The following is a 14,856-nucleotide window of genomic DNA, read 5'->3' as shown; positions in this document are numbered from 1 at the left end:
CTGCAGCCCCTGCTACCAAAACCTTTCCATGTAAACCCACTACAGAAGCTTATCCAGAGGACTAACTACTGTCTCAGTAATAAGCTTTTTCTTATGTCCAGTCTGAACTTACCCTGTCACAGATTTGAGCCATTCCTGCATGTCCTGTCACAAGAAGAACACCTCGCTCCCAGCTTGTCCTTCTCAGAAAGCTTATAGGGAGCAATAAGGTCACCCTCCTCCTTTTCTCCAAGTTTAACAATCTTAGTGTCCTCATCTGCTCCTTACAGTGCATGCCTTCTAGCCCTTTAACCAGCTTTGTTGCCGTCCTGTGTACAAGTATTTCTTATAGAAGTACAGTTCTTCTAGCAGTATAATACAGATAGGTATGAGGCAGATTCTAGGCCCAGGAGCAAAGGTCAAACATTACCCCTTGGCAGGCAGTTTTATTTCATCTCTGTCTTCTGAGGCAGATGAAGACTACTTGGTGTTTTAAAACCATTTCTGTTGAATAGTCAGTGTAACTTCTAGCGAAGTAGATTAGAGGAAAACGTTCACATTTCTGAACGGCATATACTTCAGAGTATGGAGTAGCTTATCATAACCACTGCACCTGGTGTCTTTTTAACCAAGTTACTGATCATTAATGCTTCAGTGCATTTGAATGTTTTGGAGCATGTCTGGAGAAGGGCTACGAAGCTGGGGAAGGACACAAGTCCTATGAGGAGTGGCTGAGGGAGCTGGGGTTGTTTAGTCTGGAGAAGAGGAGGCTCAGGGGAAACCTTATTGCTGTCTACAGCTACCTGAAAGGAAGTTGTGGGGAGCTGGGGGTCAGCCTCTTCTCGCAGATAACTAGTGATAGGACTAGAGGGAATGGCCTCAAGTTGTGCCAGGGGAGGTTCAGGTTGGAAATGAGAAGACATTTCTTCTCAGAAAGAGCAGTCAGGCACTGGGATGGGTTGCCCAGGGAGGCGGTGGAGTTACCATCCCTGGGGGTGTTTAAGGAAAAGTCAGATGTGGTGCTCAGGGACAGGGTTTAGTGGGTGACATTGGTGGTAGGGTGATGGTTGGACCAGAAGATACTGGAGGTCTTTTCTAACCTTTATGATTCTACGATACATTTTGGCTATCCATTCTGTAACATCTTTCACAATAAGTTTCCCAATTAACTTTAGAGTAATATTTAATGCCCATTGGATAACTCTGTCAGCATATTTGAGTATAGTTATGAATACAAGATGCTTTCCAACCGAGGGACTTGAAATGAACTTGATTGCTTTAAAAAAAAGTTTTTCTATTTTATAATCAGAATATATTTTAAGGAAGTTGTTCAGATTAGAAGCTTATTTCTGCCCTTCCCCAACCATGGCTCCCAGCAGCATTGCATGCTGTGGAAACCAGGACAGCATTTTTTAATCTGGTTGACGTTTTTCTGTACGTTTTCAATTGTAGACCCTCTCTATTACTGGCAGCAGACTGAAGATGATGTGACAATAACAATTCACATTCCTCAAGACATCACTAAGGATGACATAAAAGTACACTTTTCCCCTGAGAACATACGTGTTACACTGAAAGACCAGCCTCCTTTGATGGAAGGAAAACTACATTCTTCTGTGGACCATGAAAGCTGCACATGGATAATTAAAGAGAATAAAAGGTGTTGTATATGGTTTTTAGATTTACTACTGCTGGGAATTGATTTCAGAGTGTGTATCATATCTGACTTCTGGGCCCTCTGGGAATGGACTCATTTAATGCTAGACCCTGAACTCCTCCTTACAAGGTTGTATCTCCTCTGCTGAAAGTAGCTCACTGGCTTCTGCAATTCTGTCTTAGAGTACTGTTTCTTTAACTAATTGTGAAAGTAGTTCCCTCTTCTTACAGTTACTTGCTTATGAGGTTATATGACAAGCTATTTTTTACAATGACACAGAACAGCCTTTTCAAGCTAAAAATTTATTTTTCACACAAAAAAATGTATATGGTACTGACAGCTATCCTCGTGTCAGACCAGGAAATTCGTTTTCCACTACTGAGCTGTGAAGCAGAATTCTTCACAGTGTTGGGATACATCAATGCTCATGCCTTTTCACTATTTTCGTATGCTTTGCCTGTGCTTATTGGCAACCAGAGATAATGTGATGTTTTAAAACCTTTGGTTGTCTTTCTATAACAGTATTCGGTGGTGTGCTCTACTGAAACTTAACCCATACGTGTCTGTGTTTTTTTTATTCTCTTTGAGAATATCTTGTCCATTCACTTCTAGTTGGTCACAGTGCAAAAGTGAAAAGGTTAAACTGTTAAATGATTCTCACAAAGACCGTTTATCATAAAATCGGGAAACTTTTGGTGATAAATTCAGTAAGGAAATTTAGTAATATTTTGAAGTACTAAAAATGTCCAGGGGAAAAAAAAAAGGTATACAAACATAAAAAAAAAAAAAAAAAAAAAAAAAAAGGCTTTGTATCAAAGTAAGGTTAATCGATTATTTTTTTCCTTTTTTTGTTATTTTTTTTCTTCTCATGACAATTCAGGATTGATTAACTGGACTTTCACCCTGTTTTTCACAGACACTTATTTTTTTTTTTAATAACAAGAAATTTGATAGAATAGATGGAATTTGTCTTGGATCTTCAACAAGTATAAGAAAAGTAACAAACTGACAGTATATCATATATATTTGAACATTTACTACTTTTGCTCTTAGGATAAAGTAATGAGCCACTATGCACTGAAACAAGCACGTTTGGTTTAATGGTTTCTTAAAGAGTAATTTCCATGTATGGTATCATCAGATGAAAAAAAAAAAAAAAAGAAGAAAGTTGTTTTGAAGTAAAGAGTTTTTTTTTTTTTTTCCTTTAAAGAAGGTAAAATGAAGTTTTTTCTCTGGAACAGTTTTGGAAGTAAGGTTCCCAGACCTGATGGTGCAGAAATTAAGGACTAATGTTTGGGAAGACTGAATTCTTGCCATTATAATGCTCTAAAATACTAAATGAAAGAAGATATGCTAGGAATGATGACTTTGAGGTGTTTGGGCAAGCTTGACGTTAATCTTGATGCACTGTGTGGACTTGCACGTGTAGTATGTGAAGTACAGTGAAGCCTGTACTTTGTGAGAATTGGTTGTAGTAGGAAAACAACAATTGAAATTGAAAACTACTGGAAAGACATTCCCAGTTAAATTTTTTTTTTTTTTTTCTAAATTTAATTTGATAAGTTTGTTTTCCTTGAGTTTTCTTTCATAAAAATCTTTGCTTTTTCCCAAAAGGTAGCTAATGAAAGTTTATGTAATTCCTCTGGAGAATAGCTAAAAGACTAATATTTATATGCAGATTATGCTAATGCTGTATACTGAAATGTGAGTGCGTAGTAGTTGATCATTAGACAAATAGCTAAATGATTCAAGTTTGAGCTAATTATCAAGTGGTTAATACTGCATGACTCTCAGGTGTCTGTTTTAATATGAAATAGTATTTACGCATTTGAATGTTGTAAGTAGTACTTGATTTTTAATAGCGACACTGCAATTCCACTTTAAATTTTTTGATTAAAAAAACTTGCTCCAAATTATCTTCTATAAAATAATTGTATTTCTGATAACCAATGTAGTGGTTTCAGTTATAAAATTAAGGTAATTCAGAGGTCACCAAATACTCTGATGCAGTACTTAGTAACTTAGAAAGTTTTCTTGTTGTGTCAGGTAAACAACTGATGTTCTAGACCTTGTAGGTGTGTCTAAAAAGCATGTCTATTGAAACTGTATTTGTTGTTCTACCCATGTGTAATTAAATAGAATTACACTGCTGACACATCCGGTTTTCTTCATTATTTACTTATGTATTTATTTATTCCTTATACCAAGTTCTTAAGTGTTTTTTTTTTTTCCTCACAAGTTAAAGTAATTGTACATTTTTATGTAGAATTTTATGTAGACAGCGTAGGTAACAGTTGTACTATTTCTGAGGCTTATAAAATACAAATATTTTTGTTCTACACATTATACAAAGGTAGCGTGCGCTTGAGGGGTGGCATTTAGTACCTGTTAGGTTTCAAATAAACTTCTGCAGTGAAATTTTCTCTCTCTGAATTGATTTACTTATAGGTGATCTCCTGCAGTATTTAAAAACTAACAAAACTACTTCAGAGGAAACCACAGTTGAATTGAAAACTCTGAGGGCACTTCCATGAATACATTTTATTCATTATTAAACTTTTAGAAATCACTTGTCTTTCATCTTATTTTCTTTGGGATATTTTGGGATATTTTCCATTAGAATAGTTTATTTTATAAGTTGGTTCCTTGTGTTTTCTGTTACGAGGTTTGCATTATCAGTTTGTAGAGGAGAAGCTCTCAAATCTATATTCAGAGCTTTCTGACTGTCATCTGAAAAAAGGATGCAGTGTGTTCATCTACTACTCATTGTCTTCTATTTGCATTTTAGCTTGGAAATTTCTCTAATTAAGAAAAATGAGGGTCTCCGGTGGCCAGAGCTAATAATTGGCGACACAAATGGGGAATTCATTATGGACACTGAAATGAGTGAATGTCTGATGCATCTGACCTCCGAAGAAATGGTAAGAAGTTGAAAAATAAAATATTTAAAATTCTTGCACATTTGTATGTTGTCTTTTCTTGATACCCTAATTCGCACATCATTGATAGACCTTCAGTTCATTTACTATTCAGAATCCTAACACCAGATTCATTGTTATCTGAAATTGGTAACAAACTAATGGCACTAGAGTTCTGAACATGTTTAGAACTGTACTGTTTTCATCTGGGACTGAATTTAGCTTACATTATAGTGTCTGTGCAACAAAACAAGTCTGATTAATTCAAAAAATAGATTTTGTTCCCATGATGGGCCAATTTTAAAGCAGTTGATTGAAGTAAATTTTAAGTATGTCCATTCCTTGTTTATCAGTAGGTTAGCAACAACTGTATGCTGTCTTTTTAGGGTTGCTGTACTTGGCTTATATTGACTGTGAGTGTTAATGAAATGGTTTCCTAGGCTTGCCTTTTAAAATAAGCATGACTCACAAACTTTCTGGCATTGTTATACAGGGAGTCTTTACTTGAAATGTAATTTTAAAGTACTGTTTGTTTGATACTTCACCTTTTGGTTTGATTAGAAAGTGGTATCTCATCTAAAACTTGTGAAATATGACTCCCTGTGGATCTTAATATATTAGTTGTGGATTACTGCTTTTTTGAAGAGGGCTGAAAAAAGTTATACTACAATAAATTCTGGTTAGTGCTTAAAATTGATTTCACTCCTCTCTCCCCCACTGTTCATGGGCAAGATACTGTAGCACATCTAAACATATTTTCATTGGGAACTTCAAATGTCTTTGCTTTTGCAACTCATACTGAGGATAAGGGGATTTTTTTGTCACAAGTTTTCAGTTCTTGTGCAGTAATTACCATGATGAGGGTAATTAGGGCTACTTAGACAATAAATCAATCCAATTTTTTTTGTAGCATTTTCAGTAGCAATCTGAAAGAATTTTACAGTGATGTAAATTTACTTTTACCTACTTAGGTTGTTTTCAGGATCATATACTCTTGCTACTTATGGGGGAGAAATATTGTCCATGTTTTGCTGGTATATGTTCCTTTCCTTAAGCTGAAATACATTTTGTTGTACCTGCCACCCATGCTATCTTCCACAACAGAAATGGTGGCTTTCATTTTGGTTAAGTACATCGTAATTTGATCTTTAAGTATAAAGGGATATGCAAATGATTCTTATAGTTCCATGGATTGTTTTTGTTTTAGAAAGGGATTGATACATATACAGCTGTATTTAAAGCTCAGTTTTTCAGAGTTTTCATTGTCTTTCTGTTTCAGAATCCAAACCCCGAAAAGGAAAACCCACCTTGTAATGCACAAGAATTAGAAGAATGTGATGCTTTTCTTGAAGACAGTGCAACTTTATGCAGATTTGATGGTGATACCCTAAAGGTCACTCATGTAGTAAGTACTGTAGATTATTACAGAAATATTTTTAAATATTGTTTTTCTGATATGAACATTAAATTCTGTTATCAGAACAAAAATCTGTGCAAGTCCTTGAAACCACATACATTTCTTCCATAACATAAAATCACAGCAACAATAAAAAATTATCTACCCATGTGTCCTTCAGTAGCACTTTGATGTAAAAGTAAGGCTGCTCTTATCTCGTTTTTACAATATGTATGTGTATGTATATATGCATTTAAATCTGTGTATATCTGTATAGATATATCTACATAGGCACACTTTCACTCAAAGTGAGTCAATTGAAAAAGCAAAGGTATGTCAGAATAATGACATGAATGGAGTCTTCTTCAGGGACAAATTTTTTGTAGGTTCCATAGCTTTTATTTTTTTCACTAACTTTTCAGATAGCCTGGTAGGAAGCTGCACCTTTTTTACTACAAAAATAAAGCATAGATCCATTTTTTTTTGTGATCACTGTTGGTCAGTCACATTGGAAATAGCAGTGAGCAAAATGCTTAATCTAGATTTTGAGCAATGTCCCCCACTATCAGTAAGTTAGAACTTGGTCTGGTTTATTCCCTAAAGGAACAAACAAAATAATCATCTGAGAGCATCACAGATTGTGGTTGTCATTATTATTATTATTATTATACTTTTTTTTTTTTTCAAGATACCTCTACTAAGCTTGTAATAAATGTTGGTGTTCTACTCAAAGCACATTTAGAACAACCTTTGTTCTGCAGAACACGTCATGGTTACAGAGCAAGATCCTGAATCCTAATTTCCCATTTCCTTAGAAAAGCTCTAGAAAAAGTCTTGAGGATATATTTTTCAGCTTGTGGTTTACTGTCTGTTTAGGTAGTGTTCATCCATTTCTAGATCTCAAAAATATATGTGCTTGCTACTTTATTATGTATGAGAATATATAAAGTTCAACACTAGCACATTGTAGTAGACCTTTTATTTTCACTTACAAAACCAGTTATTGCAGCAAGCTCAGTATTTGTCAAAACTAGTTTTACTCTTTTATGATAGCAAATTCCAAAATTTCTACGTGCTTGGAAATAAAATTATTTTTATTAATTAATAACATTAATAATAAATACAAGAGCTGTTTTTTTGTTGTTGTTGTTTTTTAATAATTTGCATCTGTACATGTAAGAGATTTTGAATTGTAGGCTGGGAAGGCAGAATATCATGGTATTCAGGCTGAACATGGGGTCTCCCAAATCTGCTTTTTGGAAAGCAGTTGACTATAAAGGTCATCAGTGTCACAGAGAAGGAACTTTTGTTTCCTTGATCATTCACTGAAAGAAGTTTTTATTTATTTTGGAGGTAATCGGGATTGGCAGGATATGCCTGTCTCACTTTTCTTATGATCATTCCTGATGTATAGAAGTAGTTGTTGAATGGTTTTGGTCATCTAGACACTTGATGAACAGAGTGCTAGTCTGGAACTTAGTAATTACTTCATTGTGAGAAAATACAAAACTGTTGACATTTCATCATTTTAGTATTCTAACTAATCCTTTTTCCAGTGCTCACCAACTTTTATTTTTGCATAGGGACAGTATTTCCTTCCCTATTGGCATGGCAGAAAAACAGCACTAATTTTTTAAGTAGAGAGAATCTTTTCCTAACATCAGGTGTTGTAGATTAGGATCCTCCATCCTAGAAAATCATTTCTATACAAAAGCATTTATTCCTGTGTGCTCGTGTAATGGGCATAATCCTTCCCTAAATATTATCCCAAGAAACTACATTGCACGTGTTTGAAATGTGTTAGCCACCTGTTGTGTACTGAGATCAGTTTGAACACATCATCATAATGTGTTCAAACATTTTATCAACTGACAAACATTAATCTGTTAAACATCCAACTGTGGCAGCATGTGACAGAATCCGTTATTCGTGCTTTGTATCAGTATTTTGTATTTCTTTTTGTTTTCAGATTAATCTTGGAAGCAACCAGTATCTTTTCTCAGCTGTTGTGGATCCCAGAGAAATGCCTTGCTTCTGCCTGAGGCACGATGTTGATGCTCTTCTTTGGCAGCCCCACCCTGACCAGCCAGAAAACATGTGGGAACACATTGCAACTTTTAATGCTTTAGGTAGGATATTGACTCTGTGTCACATTTCTGAGACATTCCTGCCTGAATTCTCTCAGTATGGCTTCTGTTGATATTTCACTTAATTAAATTTGAATTGAAAGGCACTGTAATTCTGTAGGTAACAGAATGCTAGCTTAATTCTAGAAATACCAGAACGTGAGAGATAAGATGTTTATGCCTTGAGAAAAATGAACCTATTCAGACTATATACATGACGCAAGCGCAGTACTGCACAGCAAAAAGGAGAGTTCATTGGATAAGTGAACTTGATTTAAAGACTTCTAAAAGCACAGTAAACACCTTAAAAGACAGAAAAAAAACAGGGCAACAGTTGAGGTTCGCTGATGATGTTCATGTCTAATTTTGTATGTGCTTATGGTAAGGTATTTTAGTAAGAGACCATTAAACTTTTCCTATCTCATTGTCCCAGGTGGCAGGTCTGAGGAACTGGAAATGATTGTTCAATGTTTATTCTGTTACAAGAGCTAGCAACATCAAATTATGTTGGTACATAGTAGGTTCAAAAGAAACTAAAATAAATACTTAGCAAAGGCATATTTATGCTGTGGAACTTTCTTCTATAAAACCTTGTGGATGGGAAAAGTTTTAATGAATTTAAAATAAACAAACATGACAGGAAAAATAAAGAGCATAACTGTGCCAGCTATGGCTACAGAAACCACTTTACCTCTGAGATTAGACTGCCAGAAATGTAGGAAAATGTGACTGTGAAAACCCTTAGTTATTGCTGTATTCTTGCACTCAAGTGTAGGATTTTTTTTTAGTGAAAGCTGGAAGCAGAATTCATAAGCTAAGAAGCAGAAAATACTTAAAATAAATAGATAAAAGAGTAAGTAAGAATTGATGTATCAGGTAAAGCAGAATGGTCTACATAGCACAGTGTTGTACCTATAACTTAATAAAGATAAATCAGGTTTCGTTTAATCTAGTGCACCATTTACTATTTATTTATTATAGTGTTCATGTTCTCTAAGTGTGGTCTGGACCTACTCCTTTAACAGTGCCGTGTGACAATTTATTCCCTCTGTCCCCTAAATACATTTGTTTGACCACTCCACTCTGTCTGCATATAAAATGAAATGGAAGGCACGAGCTGTTTTATAGAGCTCATGTAGGTTTCCATAATGCATAATTGATTTTGGTCTGGATTTTTGCAGTTTATTTGGTTTTGTATATGAATGCTCTTTTTTTATAGCCTGTTATTTTCACTTATGGTCATATTAAGCAGTAAGTATCTTAAAAGTTCTCTAACAAAAGAGATTAATTCCACAATTTGTTCTTTGCTCATTTCAACTTTCATTATACTAGGAAAAAAATGGATGATAAGGATTAAGGTGATTTTTTTTTTTCAAATTATTGCTAGTTTCAATTTCTATGCTGACTTTGTAGTACTCTTTTTATAATGTGTTTCAATTGTTTTGAAAATAACAGGAAGGAAATCAGGATATCTTTGATGTTTTTATACCTATGGTGATAAAACAAAATGTTTCTCCAATTCTTTCTCCCTATAGTCCTATCATTTTACAATACTATATTGAAGTTTGTACATCTGTACTAACCTAGTACACTTTTTTTGTGCTATGTATGATATAAGACCTCAACTTGTTCATCTGTAGCCAAATCTTGAAGTACTGTAGAAGAGCTAGAAATAAAAATGAGTATTTTATTGGTTAACAAACTAAATTTCTAAAACTTGTTACTTTGGACAAAACTGTGCTATTAGTGCTAATTCCATCTTTATTTGCTTGAACTTTTGGGATTACTTTTTAACAAGCAATACAATGATGAAGATTGCAAAATTGTTACTTTTCAGTCCAAGTTTTAGACTGAAACCTAAGGAAGGAATCGAAGGGCAACTGAAGCGACCAAGAGTTTTCTTGCTCTGTGTATCTTTCCTAACAGCTTTCTCTTGAAAAGGGGGATAATTTTGAATAAACACTGGTCAGATTACAAGTAAATTCTAATGTTTTGCTGCTGGTTAAAGGAGCAATACTTGATCTTGCCCCTTCTTACTGCAGTTTTCTGAAGGAGCCTCTCCATCCCTCTGATGAGTTTGGTCAGCTGTCTCCTCCCAAGTTCTTGAGCATTCTAAACCTATTGGCTGTGTGGGGCAAAGAGTTGGAAAAAGAGGAAGCCTTAACACTGTGCAAGTCTGGCCATAGACAAACTATTCATGTTTTATCAACCCTGTTTTAGTCACAGATTCAAAATTTTGTTAGTAATTGCTTATTATTTTTGAAGCTAAGCTTGATTTTGACTTAGCCGTTTAAAGTGCTCTTGAAGCTAATATATTGCATCTTCTTCCTATATATCTTTTTGGGCTGTGCAGGTTACGTACAAGCATCAAAACAAGACAAGAAGTTCATGGCTTGTGCCCCAGACTACTCCTATTCTGCTCTTTGTGAGTGCTTGCGGCGAGTTTTCATCTACCGCCAGCCAGCTCCTCTGTCCACAGTTCTCTACAACAGGAAGGAAGGAAGACAAGTAGGACAGGTTGCCAAGCAGCTGGTAGCAACCCTGGAAGCCAATGATCCCATCCTAGGCTTTCAAGCTACAAATGAGAGATTATTTGTTCTCACAGCAAAGACCTTGTTTTTAATAAAGGTGAACACTGGAAATTAATTACTGAGTATATTCTGCTGCAGTTATGTTTATGTTTGAGGAATTGGTAGGTAAAGGATCTGAAGAGTTCAGTATGTTTTGCTGAAACTTAAAGGGATTTTACAGGGGAATCATTATTTTTGTTAGAACTTGTCTGTAAGTCAGTGGGAAAGTTTTTCAACTTTGCTGTCACTGAACCAAGCTTTTTCAGAGACACAGAAAAATACCTTTTGTGCTAGCAGCTTACTCAAAGCAATCTTCAGAGGCTGCTGTTTACATAGGTGAAACAGATTTATGCATTGGTTTTTCCAAATGACTCTTTGCCGCACTTCTAAAATTTGAGAATTCACTTCTGTTTTTAATCGACACTGTTTACCTCTGAAAGAAGTAATCAGGTATAGAAAATAAAGCCTTGAGTTACAAATGTATGGTGTGCGAAATAAAGAAGTGTGTATCATAAAGAAAAAACTAGAAATTCAAATAGTATTGGCCAAAAAATGATTGAATATTATGATATTCAATACCATTGAATTGAATGTGAGTGGAATGAATGGAGTATTGTTTCTTATACAGTTATTTAATCCAAGTGGAATGATTTCATTGTATATCCAATATGTAAAGTCTGTGACTTACTCATGCTTGCAGTGGAATCTAGTCACATTTTAAGAGATGTTGGATAGCTTCTGGTAGATTTTTCTTGAAAGAGAATCCAGGATGACTGCATAGCTGGTGACAACGTAGTGAAAGGTACAAGGCAAACTCTCATACTCTCAATTGTTATTTTAATTGGAAGAACTTAAGTGACTAATTTGCAATTAGAAAACTGCTAACAGGAAATGTACCTGTCTTGTAAAATGAGATGGGAAACTCAAAGGTTCTGCTTCTGCCTTAAATAATGTCATACCACCCTAAATAATGTGTTACTTGATAACTATTTTGTCCCTGATGTACAAGTCCAAAAGTGGTGTATTTCCAATGTGAGAGTATGAATATGGATGCTTTAAAGATGCTGTTTACCAAACAGGCATGGTTAATTTTGTTGAAAAGCTGTATTTAAAGATTTTATTTTTTTTTTAATTTAAAGTGACCATGTCAATACAGTTAAACCAAAAAGGGTCAGTTGTGTAAGTCCTGCTCCCCACCTTTTTTTTTTTTTTTTTCTCCATAATTTGCTTATAACTCCATAGGAATGAATGCCTAATGAATACATTGTGTACTAAAGCTGCCATGGCCTGGGCTACTGGAGTACTGAGACAAACAGTGTGTGTCCCCTGGTAGTCTGCATCTCTGTCAATATTATTTCGGACCTCTGTAAGAATCTATTGAGAAGAAAATGTGTTCTTTTTTTATGGACTATCAAGTTTTTGGCTGTGGTTCTTTTGACTATTCCATAAATTCTGCAGACTTGTATCAGTGAAATGATTAAATGATATGGTGGCAATTTAAGAGGGAGACAAGCAGTTGTCTTGGGAAAAAAAATAAATCCAAATTTAGCAGCTTTTCCTCAAAAGCAAATTCAGCCTGATTTTCCTTCTCTTTACTGCAAACCTTCACTTCTTTTATTTTTTAAACTGGCTTGAAAATACTTTTTAATAAGTCTCAGTGAATGTATTACTGTTTCATGACTTTGCTTCTAAATTTCCGTATTGGGCAATAATGCCAACAGCGTGGTGGAAATCATGTAGTGGCCCATGCAGTCAATTACTTTGCAGCATAAAGTAAGTGCATTGAGATTTATTTGAATATTACTTAGTAACCTGAATATAGATGAGACTTTCAGCTCTTTTTCAAATTCCCCCTTGCTGTGGCGTGCACATCTGGGAACATACTTCTGTTGTTTTCTGGAACAGATAAAAAACAAAGTCAAGTAAAATGGTCCCCTTTTCAGAGACTGTATTATCATATGTAGTGACTTAAAATATTCTGCTCCAATGTGTGTCTGTTTCAAGGGAGTTATTGTTTTCTCATGGGAACAACTGAACATGGTGAAGAGGTTCATTCATGTTCTCTGTTACTTGTCTATCTGCAATCATGGGGTTCTCAGAAAAGATGTCAGTTTCTTTTATTTTGCTTTCCCTGTGAATTAAGGACACTATTATTTAAAATATTTGCTGCCTTCAGGAACCTTGCATGCTGTCGCACAGCAAGCTATTATAATTAAATGGCTGCAAGCCGCAGGGAGGCACTTAGTAGCAGCATTTCCAATTCTGTGTTCAGTTAATTGTAAGGCTTATTTGTTTAGTGTATTATTGCGGGCTTATACAAAGTATTGGGTGTATTTAAGAGGTGGTTTTCTGAGAACCACACTTCAATTTTTCTAGAATTTTACTTCTTGAAATCTAACATTTTAAGACAGTACTTCCTGAAAAGTCCCAATCACAGTCTGTTTACAGAATTTCTGAGAAACGACTTGGCTATTACAGACTTGCATTATTTATTTCAAATATTCTCGTTAGTGTTTCCCTTGGTTGGCTGCACATTTGGAATGTATCATGTATTCTTCTACAAGTTTAAATAAATGGAAACAAAATGTTACATTTATTAATAAAGTTTTTTAAATTATTTTAATGGATTTTTATTCCTTTCAAATGTACATCCGTCCTACGTTACTGAAACAAAATATAGAAATAGAAACAAGCAGTTTCTTAAAATAAGAGTGGTTATGTTAAGGACTGTTCTGTTGGGGCAAAGTTCTGATGGTTGTCAGCACAGCAAGGTCATGTCTTGGTCAAGGACATACGCCGTATGTCAAAGACTGGCTCTTCATTAATGAAACAGCAGATGCTGAGAGAGTAACAGGTAATATTGAAGGTTATATTTCATTTCAGTTTGCTGTGCTTTGTTTCAATAATAGTCATTATTCCCACTAACTTTTGAATTTCCTTGCTTTCTGTTAGTTTATAAATTCTGTTCTCATCATGCAGATTAGATGGACTTAAAACCTGCAGCCAATTGCACATTAGCAAGTAATAAGAATCTTATTATATACTGGAATTATTGCTGTCTGATTCTGCCACACAAAATATTTTGGGTGTAGTACTCAGTACTGTTTTGCTTGGAGAAGTAGCAAAGTATTTTTTTTGGCCTTTAAAAGTAGCTTAAATCACTTAAAAATAAATAAATAAATAAATAAATAAAATATTTACCATGATGTGGTAGTTGGATATTAATATATTAAAATATAATGATAAATTAACAAGTTTGGATTTAGACTTGGAAAACTCCATAATCATTACTGGTCTAATGCTATAGGCAAAATATTGTTTAAAAACTATTCCAGTGTGGTTTTGTAATCTATAATTGGCACTTGCAAGCAATTGCCAAGATCAATGCAAGGAATCCAAATTCTAAAAATGAATTATCTTAGGGGGTGTTGGAGAACAGTCAGACTTGTTAGTGTCACTGATAAGAATGGGGCTTGGGCGAAGGGGAGCTGAGCAGCTTGCTGCTGCTCATCTCTTGCACCAACTTTGTGCGTTGAGGTCTGCAAGCTTGGCATGAGGGGATGCCGAGGCATGTATGTAAGTAGATTCTTTGAGATACATTTCTATACCAGATGTGGTTTATACCATAACAAATTGTTTATGTGTTTTCAACTTTGAGTTGATTAATGTTTACAATTAATGGATTCCCACAACTCAGATTTTCTAGCGGAATTATTCTCAGAACTTTATGTAAACATATGAGAACATTAATTCAGAGCTTGTGATAATTAGCACTTCTCATTAGTATTTCATTTTCAGTCAGTTACTCAATCTTCATTATGTAAACTAAATTTCTTGAAACCTATAAAAAATAGAGATTAATGAGTACTTTATGATGCTTTAGAAGCACGCTTAAAAGCACACTGCCAATGCAAAGGGAGAACAACTGCTAAAATCCTACCCTTTCTCAATGTTCCCTGAGCTTGGTAGCCCTCATTTATATCTAAATGAGACTACAGTCTAGGAAGAAGCAACTCGCTGTGAATCACGTCCTCTTTTTCTATTTAAGCCAAGCTCATCTCAAGTAGTGATCGCAGTTCCTAACTTTCTGGTTCCCAGCACAGGACCCATCTGGCAGTTTTAGCTGCAGTCCCTGGGAACCCAGCCCTTGCCGCCATGTAGCGCTGCGAAGACTCTCACTGTGCAAAATTGGTAACATGTGGAGCTGCGG

At 35.1% G+C, this 14,856-nt stretch overlaps 1 protein-coding gene across 2 annotated transcripts in view; it reads left to right on the top strand.

Moving 5' to 3' along the window:
- NUDCD1 (NudC domain containing 1) overlaps window positions 1–13,242 on the top strand; it is a 36,799-nt gene extending 23,557 nt beyond the window's left edge. Inside the window, exons 6-10 of one of the 2 annotated variants that reach the window (XM_032181418.1) lie at window positions 1,432–1,639; window positions 4,425–4,557; window positions 5,834–5,959; window positions 7,920–8,079; window positions 10,430–13,242. In XM_032181418.1, the coding sequence (XP_032037309.1) occupies window positions 1,432–1,639; window positions 4,425–4,557; window positions 5,834–5,959; window positions 7,920–8,079; window positions 10,430–10,722 (920 nt within the window). In that variant the 3' untranslated portion in view covers window positions 10,723–13,242. The remainder of the gene's footprint in view (window positions 1–1,431; window positions 1,640–4,424; window positions 4,558–5,833; window positions 5,960–7,919; window positions 8,080–10,429) is intronic. The other variant, XM_032181419.1, reaches the window with a different exon arrangement.
- The last annotated feature ends 1,614 nt before the right edge of the window (window positions 13,243–14,856 follow it).

The sequence above is a fragment of the Aythya fuligula genome, chromosome 2 (genome assembly GCF_009819795.1).
Source record: "Aythya fuligula isolate bAytFul2 chromosome 2, bAytFul2.pri, whole genome shotgun sequence".
Classification (NCBI taxonomy): domain Eukaryota; kingdom Metazoa; phylum Chordata; class Aves; order Anseriformes; family Anatidae; genus Aythya; species Aythya fuligula.
This window is presented reverse-complemented; position numbering and strand designations above follow the sequence as displayed.